The sequence below is a fragment of the Colobus angolensis genome, unplaced genomic scaffold, assembly GCF_000951035.1.
Source record: "Colobus angolensis palliatus isolate OR3802 unplaced genomic scaffold, Cang.pa_1.0 Scaffold468, whole genome shotgun sequence".
Taxonomy (NCBI): Eukaryota; Metazoa; Chordata; class Mammalia; order Primates; family Cercopithecidae; genus Colobus; species Colobus angolensis.
The window spans coordinates 770,688-784,539 of record NW_012118132.1 but is presented as its reverse complement, the minus strand read 5'-3'; the positions used below and the strand labels follow the sequence as shown (position 1 = coordinate 784,539).

Below are 13,852 nucleotides of genomic sequence, written 5' to 3'. Positions count from 1 at the left end.
TTAGGCTGGGTGCAGTGACTCACGCTTGCAATTCCAGCATTTTGGGAGGCCAAGGTGGGTGGATCATTTGAGGCCAAGAGTTTGAGGCCAGCCTGGTCAACGTGGCAAAACCGTCTCTACTAAAAATACAAAAATTAGCCCAGTGTGGTGGCGTGTACCAGTAGTCCCAGCTACACGGGAGGCTGAGGCATGGGAATCCTTGAAGCCAAGAGGTGGAGGCTGTGGCGACTGAGATGGCACCACTTCACTCCAACCTGGGTGACTTTCTCAAATAATAAAATTTTTAAAAAAATTCTTAAAATGGCAAATTTTGTTATATATAGTTCACCGTAACAAAAAAAGTCTTCGGCCAGGCACGGTGGCTCATGCCTGTGATCCCAGCACTTTGGGAGGGTGACGTGGATGGATCATCTGAGATCAGGAGTTCAACACCAGCCTGGCCAACATGGTGAAACCCCCTGTCTACTAAAAATACAAAAATTAGGCCAGGCACGGTGGCTAACTCCTGTAATCCCAGCACTTTGGGAGGCCAAGGTGGGCAGATCACGAGGTCAGGAGATTGAGACCATCCTGGCTAACACGGTGAAACCCCGTCTCTACTAAAAATACAAAAAATTAGCTGGGCATGGTGGCAGGTGCCTGTAGTCCTAGCTACTCGGGAGGCTGAGGGAGGAGAATGGTGTGAAGCTGGGAGGCGGAGCTTGTAGTGCGCCGAGATCGCACCACTGCACTCCAGCCTGGGCGACAGAGCGAGACTCTGTCTCAAAAAAAAAAAAAAATACAAAAATTAAGTGGGTGTGATGGCAGGAGCCTGTAATCCCAGCTACTCGGGAGGCTGAGGCAGGAGAATCACTTGACGCCAGGAGGTGGAGGTTGCAGTGAGCCAAGATCCTGCCACTGTACTCTGACCTGGGTGACAGAGCAAGATTCTGTCTCAAAAAAAAGAACCAACCAAACAAAAAGAAACAGTATGTCTGAGCAGCAATAACCAAATTATATTTCTTTTCCACTTAATTCCTTGGTATGACAGGCTTAATGGAGACTAATTGTCTTCTGAAAATATTTGTGATCTCTTGGTTATAACGAGACTATTTTCCTTCTGGAAGTTAGAGATGTAATATTTATAGAAAAAGTCATTTCAAAATTGAGTGTTCCAGATGGCAGGAAAACAACTATGAACTTCACTGTTTGTCAAGCTCAAATATACCTTGTGATATTTTCTCTTCCAAGTTTATACTTGTCCCTTTGCTATTGTAATTTATTTGGATTACAAGATTCTCAGTCTTTCAGATTCCACTTTGCATATTTGTCTCATACTTTAATATTTTTTCCAATTGTCACATTCGTTTTAAGAGTTTCAGTTAATAGTGAATTATTAATTTTTACTAAAGAGATAATTTTATAAATATTACTTTAGTTTCTATCTTCAAATATTTCATTACCTATTACACTTTGTGCCCAGTAGTTTAATGCACATTATAATATCATAAAATAATGTTGGTTCTAGGTACCACTGTATTTTGTTCCTGGCATAAAAGAAAAAAGGTTTTCTGTTGCCTCTTACTGAGCCTTTTTGCATTCAAGAGATCCAACTTAGGCCGGGCACAGTGGCTCACGCCTATAATCCCAGCACTTTGGGAGGCCACGATGGGTGGATCACTTGAGGGCAGGAGTTCGAGACCAGCCTGGCCAACATGGTGAAACCCTATCTCTACTAAAAATACAAAATATTAGCCAGGCTTGGTGGCAGGTGCCTGTAATCCCAGCTACTCAGGAGGCTGAGGCAGGAGAACTGGTTGAACCTGGGAGGCGGAGGTTGCAGAGACCTGAGGTGGGGCCACTGCACTCCAGCTTGGGCGACAGAGTAAGACTCTGTCTCAAAAGAAAAAAAAAAAAAAAAAAGGAGATCCAACATCCAACTTAGAGAATAAAAAATTTAAAAACAAGAGAATTAAAAATGTACAACAATAAATGGGAGATATGGCAACATTTTATCTGCCCTGCTATGGTGATAATTAGCAGAAAGCAAGCTAAGGTTTGCAGCCTGGAGCTGGCTTTGTCCCTTACCTTGCCATTGAGAACGATGTTCTGGCTTCCACACAACACTGACTGGCGACTGACTTTGTTCCCAGATGCCTAAAAGAAAACAACAGAAAATCGGGGAGAGCAAACTTAATAGGTTTCTGGACTACAGGTTTCCATCAAGAAAGCTCACATTTGAGAGAAAAAAACATAAAGTGGGGTGCTGTCCACAATGGAGTGAGTCCAGGATGTCAAAAAAGCAATGATGGATTAGGAAACTATGGCTGAGCGTGGTGGCTCACGCCTGTAATCTCAGCACTTTGAGAGGCTGAGGCAGAGGGATCCCTCGAGGCCAGGAGTTCAAGACCAGCCTGGGCAACATAGTGAGGCCCCTCCCCTTCTCTCTAAAAAAAATTTTTTTTAATTAGCCGGGCATGGTGGCGGGTGTCTGTAATCCCAGCTCCTCAGAAGGCTGAGGATGGAGGATCGCTTGAGCCTGGAAGGCTGAGGCTGCAATGAGCTGTGATTGTACCACTGCACTCCAGCCTGGGCAATAGAGTGAGATCCTGTCTCAAAAAATAAAAAAATAAAGGAAATTAGGGACTCAAGGAATAAACTCAGAATTTGAATGTCTATAGCTTAGTGGCATCAGACAGACGTGGATTCAAATCCATTCACTTCCGCACTTGGGCTTTACGGCCTTAAAACGAGGATAATGACTTTAAGAATATCAGAGTTGTCAGAATGCAAAGAAAACCAAAATAACAATAGTAACGTTAACTGACCACTTGCCCTGTTTCCAAGATTTTGTAAACATATCGTATACTGATAATAAAGAACCAAATCGGCAGGCTGCGGTGGCTCACGCCTGTAATCCCAGCATTTTGGGAGGCCGAGGCGGGTCGATTACCTGAGGTCGAGTTGGGGACCAGCCTGGCCAACATGGTGAAACCCCGTCTCTACTAAAAATACAAAAATTAGCCGGGCGTGGTGGCGGGCGCCTGTAATCCCAGCTATTTGGGAGGCTGAGGCAGGAAAATCGCTTGAACCGGGGAGGCGGAGGTTGCATTGAGCCGAGATCGCGCCACTGCACTCCGGTGTGGGCGACAGACAGTCTCCGCCTCCCTCCACCCCCAAAAAAGAACCGAATCGTTTTCGGCGCAAGTTACCACATTACAAAAGGCAATGTAAAAGGGCCGGAAGTCCGAGCTGTAATTCATATGAACAGGATGGGACTTGTCCTATCCTCCTGAAGGCACTTTATCCCTATGAGAAAATCAGGAATAAATACAAAAGGCCTAAACTGGCCATGCGCGGAGTAAACAGCAAAGCCAGACTATACACGGGGCGTCGCTAGACAATCCGGGACTAACGGCCAAAGGGACGGGGTGGGTGGGGTATGGGCAGATTGGGAACTCCGACCAGGCCTCAAAGGGCCGCAGGCTTGAAAAGAGGAGGACAGATATCTGGACCCGCGCACCGTCTCGATGTACTCGGACTTGTTGTAGAGCAGCTCGCCCAACTCCATGGCCGCCGCCTCCTTCCCTCAGTCCTGGATCCTGTCAGAGTCTGTCCGTCAGTCTTTCTGAGATTCCGGCTACTTCCGGCCGCTCCTCCACTTCCGCTCTAGGTGGCACACTGGGACTCATCGACAGCTCGATTCTCCTTTAGGCGGCCTCGCTCCACTGCTCGGCCGACTCTGGCTGCGCGTGCGCAGGCCGAATGTTGGATTTAATTGGCCGGAGATTAGGGCGCGCCTGGTCCGCGTGGGTCAGCTGATCGCGCGCTGAGGGTGCGATCCCGGGCTCCCCATTCTTTCTTGGGGCGCCTCCCCGGCCCAGGGCCAACTGGGTCCCGGTGTCGGCGGGCCTGGGGTCGGCGACGGCTGCTCTTTTCGTTCTGTCGCCTGCCCGATGGAAGAGCCTCCCGGGAAGCCCCTCAGCTGTGAGAAGAAGGAAAAGGTGCCACGGGTTGCGGGAAGGGCGGATGCAGGACTCTGACCTCGCTTTCCCAGGGTTTTAGGTCTAACATTGTGTCCTCGGCAGTCCGAGAGCAGCAGTATCGTCTGACGCCCCTCCCCCCGCTTGGGGCTGCGGGGGCACAAAAAATGAAAATGTGGAAATAGCGTGGTGCTCACGTGGTGGCGTTTAAAGAACAAATCTCATTACAGTAACAGTGCATTGATACAATGTGTAACACTTTATAGATAAAGCTGTATCGACACCGTTGCTCCTCCGCCGTCCCACACCCTCAATCTTCACTTCTCCCGCCGGACCTCCTCAAGTAAATCTTTTAAGTCTGGTACTTCCAGGTCCTTTCGTGTGTTAGTGTGTGTGGTGGAGGAGGGGCGTATCCCTAACCACCAAAAAGGAGTCCTATGTGTATTTTTTTTTGAGAAGGGAATGTTCGTAAATGGTAGGATCTGAATGGTTCTGTAGGTTCCGTTTTTCATACCCTTGTTTAGCATTCCTGTCAGGACATGTTTATCTACCTTACTTTCTTTTTTAAGTTCTAGACAGCATGTTGTAGTTTGGAAGTGTCTTTTTTCTTCTTTTTCTTTTCTATTTTTCTTTTTTGAGACGGAGTCTCACTCTGCCACCCATGCTGGGGTGCAGTGGCGCGATCTCGGCTCACTGCAACCTCCGCCTCCCGGGATCAAGCGACTCTCTTGCCTCAGCCTCCCGAGTAGCTGGGATTGCAGGAACCTGCCACTGCGCCTGGCCTTGGACGTGCCCTTGCTTCTTTAGACTGTACTTTACTGATAGACTTCTAGTGTGTTTCCAGCTTGTGCTGATGTTATTCTTATCCTGGCTTACCTTCTGGTGGAGGTGAGAAAGATCATTTATAAGTAAACAAGATAATCCCTAGACATTGATAAGATTGGTGGGAGGCCAGTCTCGGTGGCTCACGCTTGTAATCCCATCCTAGCACTTTGGGAGGCTGGGATGGGCAGATCATTTGAGCTCAAAGTTTGAGACCAGCCTAGGCAACGTAGTGAAACCCCGTCTCTACTAAAAATATAAAAATTAGCCTGGTGTGGTGACGCCAGCCTGTAGTCCCAGAGGCTCAGGCCTCAGAGGCTGATGCACGAGAATTGCTTGAACCAGGGGACGCTTAGGTTGCAGAGAGCCACCGAGATCGCGCCACTGCACTCCAGGCTGGACGACCGAGTGAGACTCTGTCTCAAAAAAAAAAAAAAGAAAAGAAAATTCCAAGTAGCATGTTTTGCACATAGATTTTTTTTTGTTTTTGTTTTTTGAGACTGAGTCTTGCTCTGTCGCCCAGGCTGGAGTGCAGTGACGCAATCTTGGCTCACTGCAACCTCCGCCTCTTGGGTTCAAGCGATTCTCCTGCCTCAGCCTCCTGAGTAGCTGGGATTACAGACGCCCAACACCGCGCCCAGCTGATTTTTGTATTTTTAGTAGAGATGGGGGTTTCTCCATGTTGGCCAGGCTGGTTTCGAACTCCTGACCTCAGGTGATCTGCCTGCCTTGGCCTCCCAAAGTGCTGGCATGACAGGCGTGGTCCACCCCACCTGGCCTTTTTTTTTTTAGACAGAGTCTTGCTCTGTTGCCCAGGCTGGAGTGCAGTGGCACAATCTAGGCCCACCGCAACTTCCACCTCCAGGTTCAAGCAGTTCTCCTGCTTCAGCCTCCTACAGGTACCCACCACCACACCCAGCTCATTTTTGTATTTTTAGTAGAGGCAGGGTTTCACCATGTTGGCCATGCTGGTCTCGAACTCCTGACCTCAAATGATCCACCCATCTCGACCTCCCAAAGTGTTGGGATTACAGGTGTGAGCCACCGCTCCCAGCTGAGTAGGTCTTTTTTTTTTTAAAGGTATGTATGGAGGATGGAAATCTTGATGTTTTATTGGTTGAAAGATGAGTATAACTAAAAAGTTCCGGCCGGGCGCGGTGGCTCAAGCCTGTAATCCCAGCACTTTGGGAGGCCGAGACGGGCGGATCACGAGGTCAGGAGATCCAGACCATCCTGGCTAACACTGTGAAACCCCGTCTCTACTAAAAAATACAAAAAACTAGCCGGGCGAGGTGGCGGCCTGTAATCCTAGCTACTCGGAAGGCTGAGGCAGGAGAATGGCGTAAACCCGGGAGGCGGAGCTTGCAGTGAGCTGAGATCTGGCCACTGCACTCCAGGCCGGGCGACAGAGCAAGACTCCGTCTCAAAAAAAAAAAAAAAGTTCCTAAAAAGCAGAAAAACCAGGCCTGGCTTTGCTACTGAGATAATCCTTTGAACCAAAGAAGCCAGAGAGACAAGGGAATCTAGATTTTCAGAGAACAGTAATTTGATTCAGCCCAATTCACTTGTTCATTTAATAAATATTTGTTAAATGCCTACTGTGTGCCTGGCTGGAGATTCAGCAGTGATAGCTCCAACCTCACTGGCCTGCGTGTTCCTCAAAATACCTAGCCTATTCCACTGCAGAGCTTTTGTATTTGTGGTTCCCTCTGCCTGGGGTACCGTTCTCTCTGATCTTCCCAAAACTAGCTCCTTCCTCATTTGGTCTTAGGCTCAAATGATAGTCCTCAAAAATGCCTCCCTGACCACTGTAACTAAAGTAGTCCCTATCAGTAGGCCAATAACTCTCTTATATCACTGTGTTTATCTGTCTAGTTATTTATTACCTTGTAAAATCATCTTCCCTGTTTTCTTATTTATTATGTGTATCCCTCACTGTATGTAAATTGCATCTAGAATAGCATCTGGAGCACTCATTGACACACAGTGGGTATCACTTATTATTCCAGGTACTAGAGATACCTGGACCATTAACTGATAAATAGAAGATTCATTTGTTGAGTGACTGAGGATGACAGTCCCTGCTACCTTCAAGGATCTGGATGATGGGGAGAAACAGAGAACACAGTGTGAGAATACTGTGGTAAGGAAAGTACAGAGGACTGATAGAGTGTCTAACCTAGATTTGGAGAAGGACCTAGAAGTCTATCCCAGGGAAATGAAAATCTAAGCTAAGGCTTGAGGAGTCAGTAGGAATTGGCAAAGGAAGGAAATGTTCCAGATGATAGGAACAGGTTATACAAAGATCCTGAAATGGTCAAGAGCTTGGTGCTTTTTGAGAACCAAAAGTAGATTGTCATGGACCAGTGCTACTCCCTGCCTCTTGCCAGGGGACCCCACCAAGCACTGCATCCCTTCCCTGTGACTTCACCTTTCTGCTTGCCCAGTATTGTTGGTGTTTTTCTTCTTCCAGTTAAAGGAGAAATTAGCATTCTTGAAAAGGGAATACAGCAAGACACTAGCCCGCCTTCAGGTAAGTGAATCGTGTTCTCAAATTAAGGCGTTACAGTACAAACAATTTAAAAACAGTTCTTGACTCTTTATATAAAGCTTTAAAGAAAACTTACTTCTGGAGCTGTTTTTGTTTCCTCTAGCGTGCCCAAAGAGCTGAAAAGGTTAAGCATTCTATTAAGAAAACAGTAGAAGAACAAGATTGTTTGTCCCAGCAGGAGCTCTCACCGCAGCTAAACCAGTCAGGTAAACCTAGACCATTCACTTATGCCTGCTTTATTATTCATTTCCCGGGTATATTTTGGCTATTGTTCTTTTTCCCACAGAGTGAAGATAGTGACTAGCAATAGACACTTTAATTTTTATTTAATTTTATTTTTTTGAGACAGAGTCTCACTCTGTCACCCAGGCTGGAATGTAGTGGCATAATTGTGGCTCACTACAACCTCCACCTCCCAGGCTCAAGCAATTCTCATTCCTCAGCCTCCTGAGTAGCTGGGACTACAGGCACGTGCACTACCATGCCTGGCCAATTTTTATATTTTCAGTAGAGACAGGGTTTTGCCATGTTGGCCAGGCTGGTCTTGAACTCCCGGCCTCAGGTGATCTGTCTGCCTAGGCCTCCCGAAGTGCTGGGATACAGGTGTGAGCCACTGTGACCGGCTGCAATATTATTCTAATTAACATAAAATTCATATGCCATAAAATCTACTCTATAGACTACTTTCAGTTAGACTGTTTATTGTTCTTTTTCCCTCTCAATTTTCAGAAATTATATTTATTGTTTAAATATTAGAAAGGGTTTTTTTTTGTTTTTTTGTTTTTTGTTTTTATTTTGAAACAGAGTCTCACTCTGTCACCCAGGCTGGAGTGCAGTGGCTCAATTGCGGCTCACTGCAGCCTCTGCCTCCCGGGTTCAAGCGATTCTCCTGCCTCAGCCTTCCGAGTACCTGGGACTACAGGCACACACCGCCACGCCTGGCTAATTTTTGTATTTTTAGTAGAGACAGGGTTTCACCATGTTGGCCAGGATTGTCGTGATCTCCTGACCTCGTGATCTGCCTGCCTCAGCCTTCCAAAGTGCTGTGATTTACGTGAGCTACCGTGCCCAGCAAAAGATTTTTTTTTACTTTCAGTATATATGAACAGAGAAAAATTCTAGGTGAAAATATTCTAAAAACAATGGTCAATAAATTCAAGTAATTTATAATAATAAAATTAAGGGTTATTGAAATGGGAGTGTTATTAAAATTACTTGAGCCAAGGGGGAAAATAAAGAAAGAAACACATGAGATAAAAAATTAGTGGAGATTTAAAAGTTAAGAGAAGAGATTGTGTGATAAAGAATACTCTGTTTAAAAAACATTTTTAGCGCAATGCTATTTGTTTACATGTACTTAAAATGTCATAGATTGTTAGAATTTTAAAAATTAGAACTTTAAAAAATATGTACAGTATGGAGTATGTAGAGTTCCTTTACATATTCCGTCAGATAGTAGAAGTAGTCAGCACCTTGAACACCTTGAACCTAAAGGTAACAGTGACCTTACTACTCACAGCCTAAAAAACAGATTTATTTCACCTGTAAATTCATCTGCCTGAATGAAGTGTCACTGATTCTTTCTTAAATAAATGTTTAGTAGTATTTATATATAATAGGATAAAAATGAGTATTTTTTGTTTTATTTATAAGAAAAATATGTTATATATATATTTTTTTCCTCAGAACCTAAAAATAAAATATGTGTTTATGACAAGTTACACATCAAAACCCATCTTGATGAAGAAACTGGAGAAAAGACATCTGTCACACTTGATGTTGGCCCTGAGTCCTTTAACCCTGGAGATGGCCCAGGAGGATTACCTATACACAGAATAGATGACACCCAAGAACATTTTCCCCACAGGGTCAGTGACCCTGATGGTGAGCAAAAGCAGAAGCTGCCAGGGAGAAGAAAGAAGCAGCAGAAGAGAACATTTATTTCACAAGAGAGAGACTGTGTCTTTGGCACTGATTCACTCAGACTGTCTGGGAAAAGACTAAAGGAACAGGAAGAAACCAGTAGCAAAAATCCTGCTAGATCACCAGTAACTGAAATAAGAACTCACCTTTTAAGTCTTAAGTCTAATCTTCCAGATTCTCCAGAACCAGTTACAGAAACTAATGAAGACAGTGTATTCATTCCACCAACTGCCCAACCAGAAAAAGGTGTGGATACACTCCCAAGAAGACCTGATTTCACCAGGGCAACTACAGTTCCTTTACAGACTCCAACAGATAGCAGTAGTAGTCAGCACCTTGAACACATTCCTCCCAAAGGCAGCAGTGAACTTACTACTCACGGCCTAAAAAACATTAGATTTACTTCACCTGTAAGTTTGGAGGCACAAGGCAAAAAGGTGACTGTCCCTACAGATAACCTCGTTGTAAACAAAGCTGTAAGTAAAAGTGGCCAACTGCCCACAAGTTCTAATTTAGAGGCAGATATTTCATGTTCTCTAAATGAACTCACTCACAATAACTTGCCAGCAAATGAAAATCAAAACTTAGAACAAAATCAAACAGAGAAATCTTTAAAATCTCCCAGTGACGCTCTTGATGGTAGAAATGAAAATCTTCAGGAAAATGAGATTCTAAGTCAACCTAAGAGTCTTAGCCTGGAAGCAACCTCTCTTCTTTCTGCAGAAAAACATTCTTGCACAGTGCTTGGAGGCCTTCTGTTTCCTGCAGAATACTATGTTAGAACAACACGAAGCATGTCCAATTGCCAGAGAAAAGTAGCCCTGGAGGCTGTCATTCAGAGTCATTTGGATGTCAAGAAAAAAGGGTTTAAAAATAAAAATAAGGATGCAAGTAAAAATTTAAACCTTTCCAATGAGGAAACTGACCAAAGTGAAATTAGGATGTCTAACACATGCACAGGACAACCAAGTTCAAGAACTTCTCAGAAACTTCTCTCATTACCTAAAGTCAGCTCTCCCGCTGGGCCCACTGAAGATAATGACTTGTCTAGGAAGGCAGTTGCCCAGGAACCTAGTAGAAGATACAGAGGAAAAAGAAAATCAGCCTGCACCCCAGCATCAGATCATTGTGAACCACTTTTGCCAGCTTGCAACCCATCGGTTATTAACAGGTCCAAGGAGGAAGTCACCTCACATAAATATCAGAACAAAAAAGCAGTTACTCGAGTGAAAGGTAAATCAAGATGTGTTTGATGATGATGATGATGATGAAAGCTAACAATTACTATGTGCCTGGCACTTCCTTTTTTTTTTTCTTTTCTAAAATGGGACAGGGTCGAGTGTGTTGTCCAGGCTGGAGTGCCATGGTGCGATCATGGCTCACTGCAGCCTCTATCTCCTGGGCTCAAATGTTCCTCCTGCCTCAGCCTCCCAACTAGCTGGGACTACTGGCATGTACCACCATGCCTGGCTAATATTTTTAAATGTTTTATAGAGGCGAGGTCTTGCCCTGTTGCCCAAGCTGATCTTGAACTCCTGACCTCAAACAGTCCTCCCACCACAGCCTCCCAAAGTGCTGGGATTACAGTCGTGAGCCACTGTATCCAGCCTGCCTGGCACTTTCTAAATGTTGTACAGATACTAACTTATTGAATCATCACAGCAGTCCTACATGAGGTAGAATCTATTTTCATTCTCACTTTACAAGTGAGGAAACTAAAGCACAGGGAGATTACAGTGACTTAATTTAATTAAAATCACAGAGCCAAGATTCAAACCTGGCGTTTGTGGTGCCAGAGTTCAGTGATAGAGCTGCAACAGTTCAACACTGAAAAGGAAAATGTTTTGGTTGTTTATGTAATATTACATATTGAGGTACAATACAATTCCTATCTATGGGTAGAAGCTTCACAGCTAATACAGAAAGTGTTTTTGAAGTAAAATGGAATGTGTACTAAAGTTAGACTATGTCGGGCTTGGTGGCGCACCCCTGTAATCCCAACATTTGAGGAGGCCAAGGTGGGAGGATTGCTTGAGCCCAGGAGTTTGAGACCAGCTTGGGCAACATGACAAAACCCCATCTCTCCAAAAATATATAGAAAAATTAGCCAGGTGTGGTGGTGTATGCCTGTGGTTTCAGCTACTTCAAAGGCTAAGCTGGGAGGATCACTTGAGCCCAGGATGTCGAGGCTGCAGTGAGCCGTGATTGCACCACTGCACTCCAGCCTGGATGATAGAGCAAGACCCTCTTTCAGAAAAAAAAAAAAAAAAGAGAAAGAGTCCACTGACTATTCTCTTTTGGAAGTCATCATGTAATGAAAAGGCCTAAACAACTTTTTTGGGTAAAATATCTAATGCAGTGTCTCTAAGGCCTCCATGGGACACAGGATTTTGGAGGATGGGAAGCAAGGATACATTGTAATTTAAACTTTTAATTATTTACTGAGAATTTAATCATATCTGATCAACTGAGCACAAAAATGGGGTGATTCATTGTGGCTCTAAATTAGGGATCAGCATACTTTCTAGAAAGGGCCAGATAGTACATATTTTAGTCTTTGTGCTCTGTCTCAACTACTCAGCTATGTGCCAAAGCAGCCAAAGTCAACTTGTAACTGTGACTGTGTTCCAATACACCTTTATGTGCATTTTACAGCCAAGTTCCTTAAAAAAAAAAAAAAAAAAAAAACTTTATGTGCAAAAATAGGTAGCAAGCTGCTCTGTACAATTGGACATTGACTTGGTCTATGAGCTATGACTAATTAATCCAAAAATTGTGATTTTTCATCTTTTAAGTGAACAAGAATGCATAGTCATCAAAAAGTAGGCAATCCAGTAATCTAGAAATATTGTTTTTTACACAGTAGTTTTTTTTATTGTTGTTGAGACAGAGTTTCACCCTTGTCGCTCCGGGTGGAGTGCAATGGTGCTATCTCAGCTCACTGCAACCTCTGCCTCCCAGGTTCAAGCGATTCTCCCACCTCAGCCTCATGAGTAGCTGAGATTATAGGCACCCACCACCACACCAAGCTAATTTTTATATTTTTAGTAGAGGTGGGTTTTCGCCATGTTGGCCAGGCTGGTCTTGATCTCCTGACCTCAGGTGATCTTCCTGCCTTGGCTTCCCAAAGTGCTGGGATTACAGGCGTGAGCCACCAGACCCAGCCAGTAGTTTGAAATAGTCTGCTATCATTTTAGTAACCTGCAGCTACATTTAAGAACTTTTTTTTCAAGGTGACATTCACATAACAAAATTAACCGTTTTAAATTAAGCGAACAAGTCAGTACACAGTACATTTACAGTGTTGTGCAACCACCACCTCTATCTCATTCTAAAACATTTTTATCCCCTCTAAACCCCATACTCATTAAGCAGCTGCTACCCATTTCCTCTCCCCCCACCCCCTACTCCTTCCATGGACAACCACCAATCTGCATTCTATCTCTATGGATTTACCTCTTCTGGATATTTCATATATATAGAATCACACAATATGTGACCTTTTGTGTCTGGCTGCTTAGCATAATGGGCTTGTTTGTTTTTGAGATAGAGTCTCACTCTTACCCAGGCTGGAGTACAGTGGCACAATCTCGGCTCACTGCAACCTCCGCCTCCCAGGTTCAAGTGATTCTCTTGCCTCAGCCTCCTGAGTAGCTGGGATTACAGGCGCCTGCCACCACACCTGGCTAATTTTTGTATTTTTAGTAGAGATGGGGTTTCACCATGTTGTCCAGGCTGGCCTCGAACTCCTGACCTCAAGTGATCCACCTGCCTTCAGCCTCCCAAAGTGCTGGGATTATAGGTGTGAGTCACTGAGCCTGGCCACTTAGCATAATGTTTTAAAGGTACGTTTCTCTTGTAACATGCATCAGTACTTTGTTCCTTTTTATGGCTGACTAGTATTCTATTGTATGTATATACCACAGTTTGTTTATGCATTCATCACTGAGGATATAGCAACATTTTGAATGGTGTGGGATACCATTTGCAATAAGAGCAGTAAATTGCTACTCAGGAGGCTGATGTGGGAGGATTGCTTGAGCCTGGGAGGCAGAGGTTGCAGTGAGCCAAGATCTCGCCACTGCACTCCAGCCTGGGCAACAGAGTGAGACCTCGTCTTGAAACAAGGAAACAAAAGCAGTAAATTAACTCTTTGCTTCAAAAGGAGACTAACTTTTCCATAGTGACAAGAGCCAGCATTTTGTACACCATACTCTGGCAGCCTGTTGAAATCACAGTTTTAGAGGTAGGAAAAAATGTAGATATTTTTAGTTCACTTCTCTTATGAGAGACAATGAGAAAAGGGAAAATGAAATAAATCGATTTGCCTAAGGTTAAGCTGCAAGTCAGTGGTTGAGCTGAGCCTTGTGCTCAGTCCCTTCTCCCAGTTAATATTTTTGGCCATACTCTGTTTTGTTTTGTTTAGATTTATTTATTTATTCATTCATTCATTCTTTGAGACAGAATCTTGCTCTGTTGCCCAGGCTGGAGTGCAGTGGTGCTGGTGCAATTTCAGCCCACTGCAGCCTCCACCTCCTGGGTTCAAATGATTCTCCTACCTCAGCTTCCCGAGTAGCTGAGATCACAGGCGTGC

At 44.4% G+C, this 13,852-nt stretch overlaps 2 protein-coding genes across 3 annotated transcripts in view; one reads left to right on the top strand and one right to left on the bottom strand.

Annotated features, from left to right (window-relative positions):
- Positions 1–4,083, bottom strand: part of DCTN5 (dynactin 5 (p25)) — a 51,673-nt gene extending 47,590 nt beyond the window's left edge. For both annotated transcript variants that reach the window (XM_011958318.1, XM_011958317.1), the window contains exons 1-2: positions 3,503–4,083; positions 2,068–2,136 (exon numbers count right to left, since the gene is read on the bottom strand). In XM_011958318.1, the coding sequence (XP_011813708.1) occupies positions 2,068–2,136; positions 3,503–3,550 (117 nt within the window). In that variant the 5' untranslated portion in view covers positions 3,551–4,083. The remainder of the gene's footprint in view (positions 1–2,067; positions 2,137–3,502) is intronic.
- The window catches only part of PALB2 (partner and localizer of BRCA2), a 46,577-nt gene continuing 36,460 nt past the window's right edge, over positions 3,736–13,852 (top strand). Inside the window, exons 1-4 of the mRNA XM_011958319.1 lie at positions 3,736–3,983; positions 7,258–7,317; positions 7,439–7,541; positions 9,022–10,491. Coding sequence (XP_011813709.1) covers positions 3,936–3,983; positions 7,258–7,317; positions 7,439–7,541; positions 9,022–10,491 — 1,681 coding nt within the window. The 5' untranslated portion in view covers positions 3,736–3,935. The remainder of the gene's footprint in view (positions 3,984–7,257; positions 7,318–7,438; positions 7,542–9,021; positions 10,492–13,852) is intronic.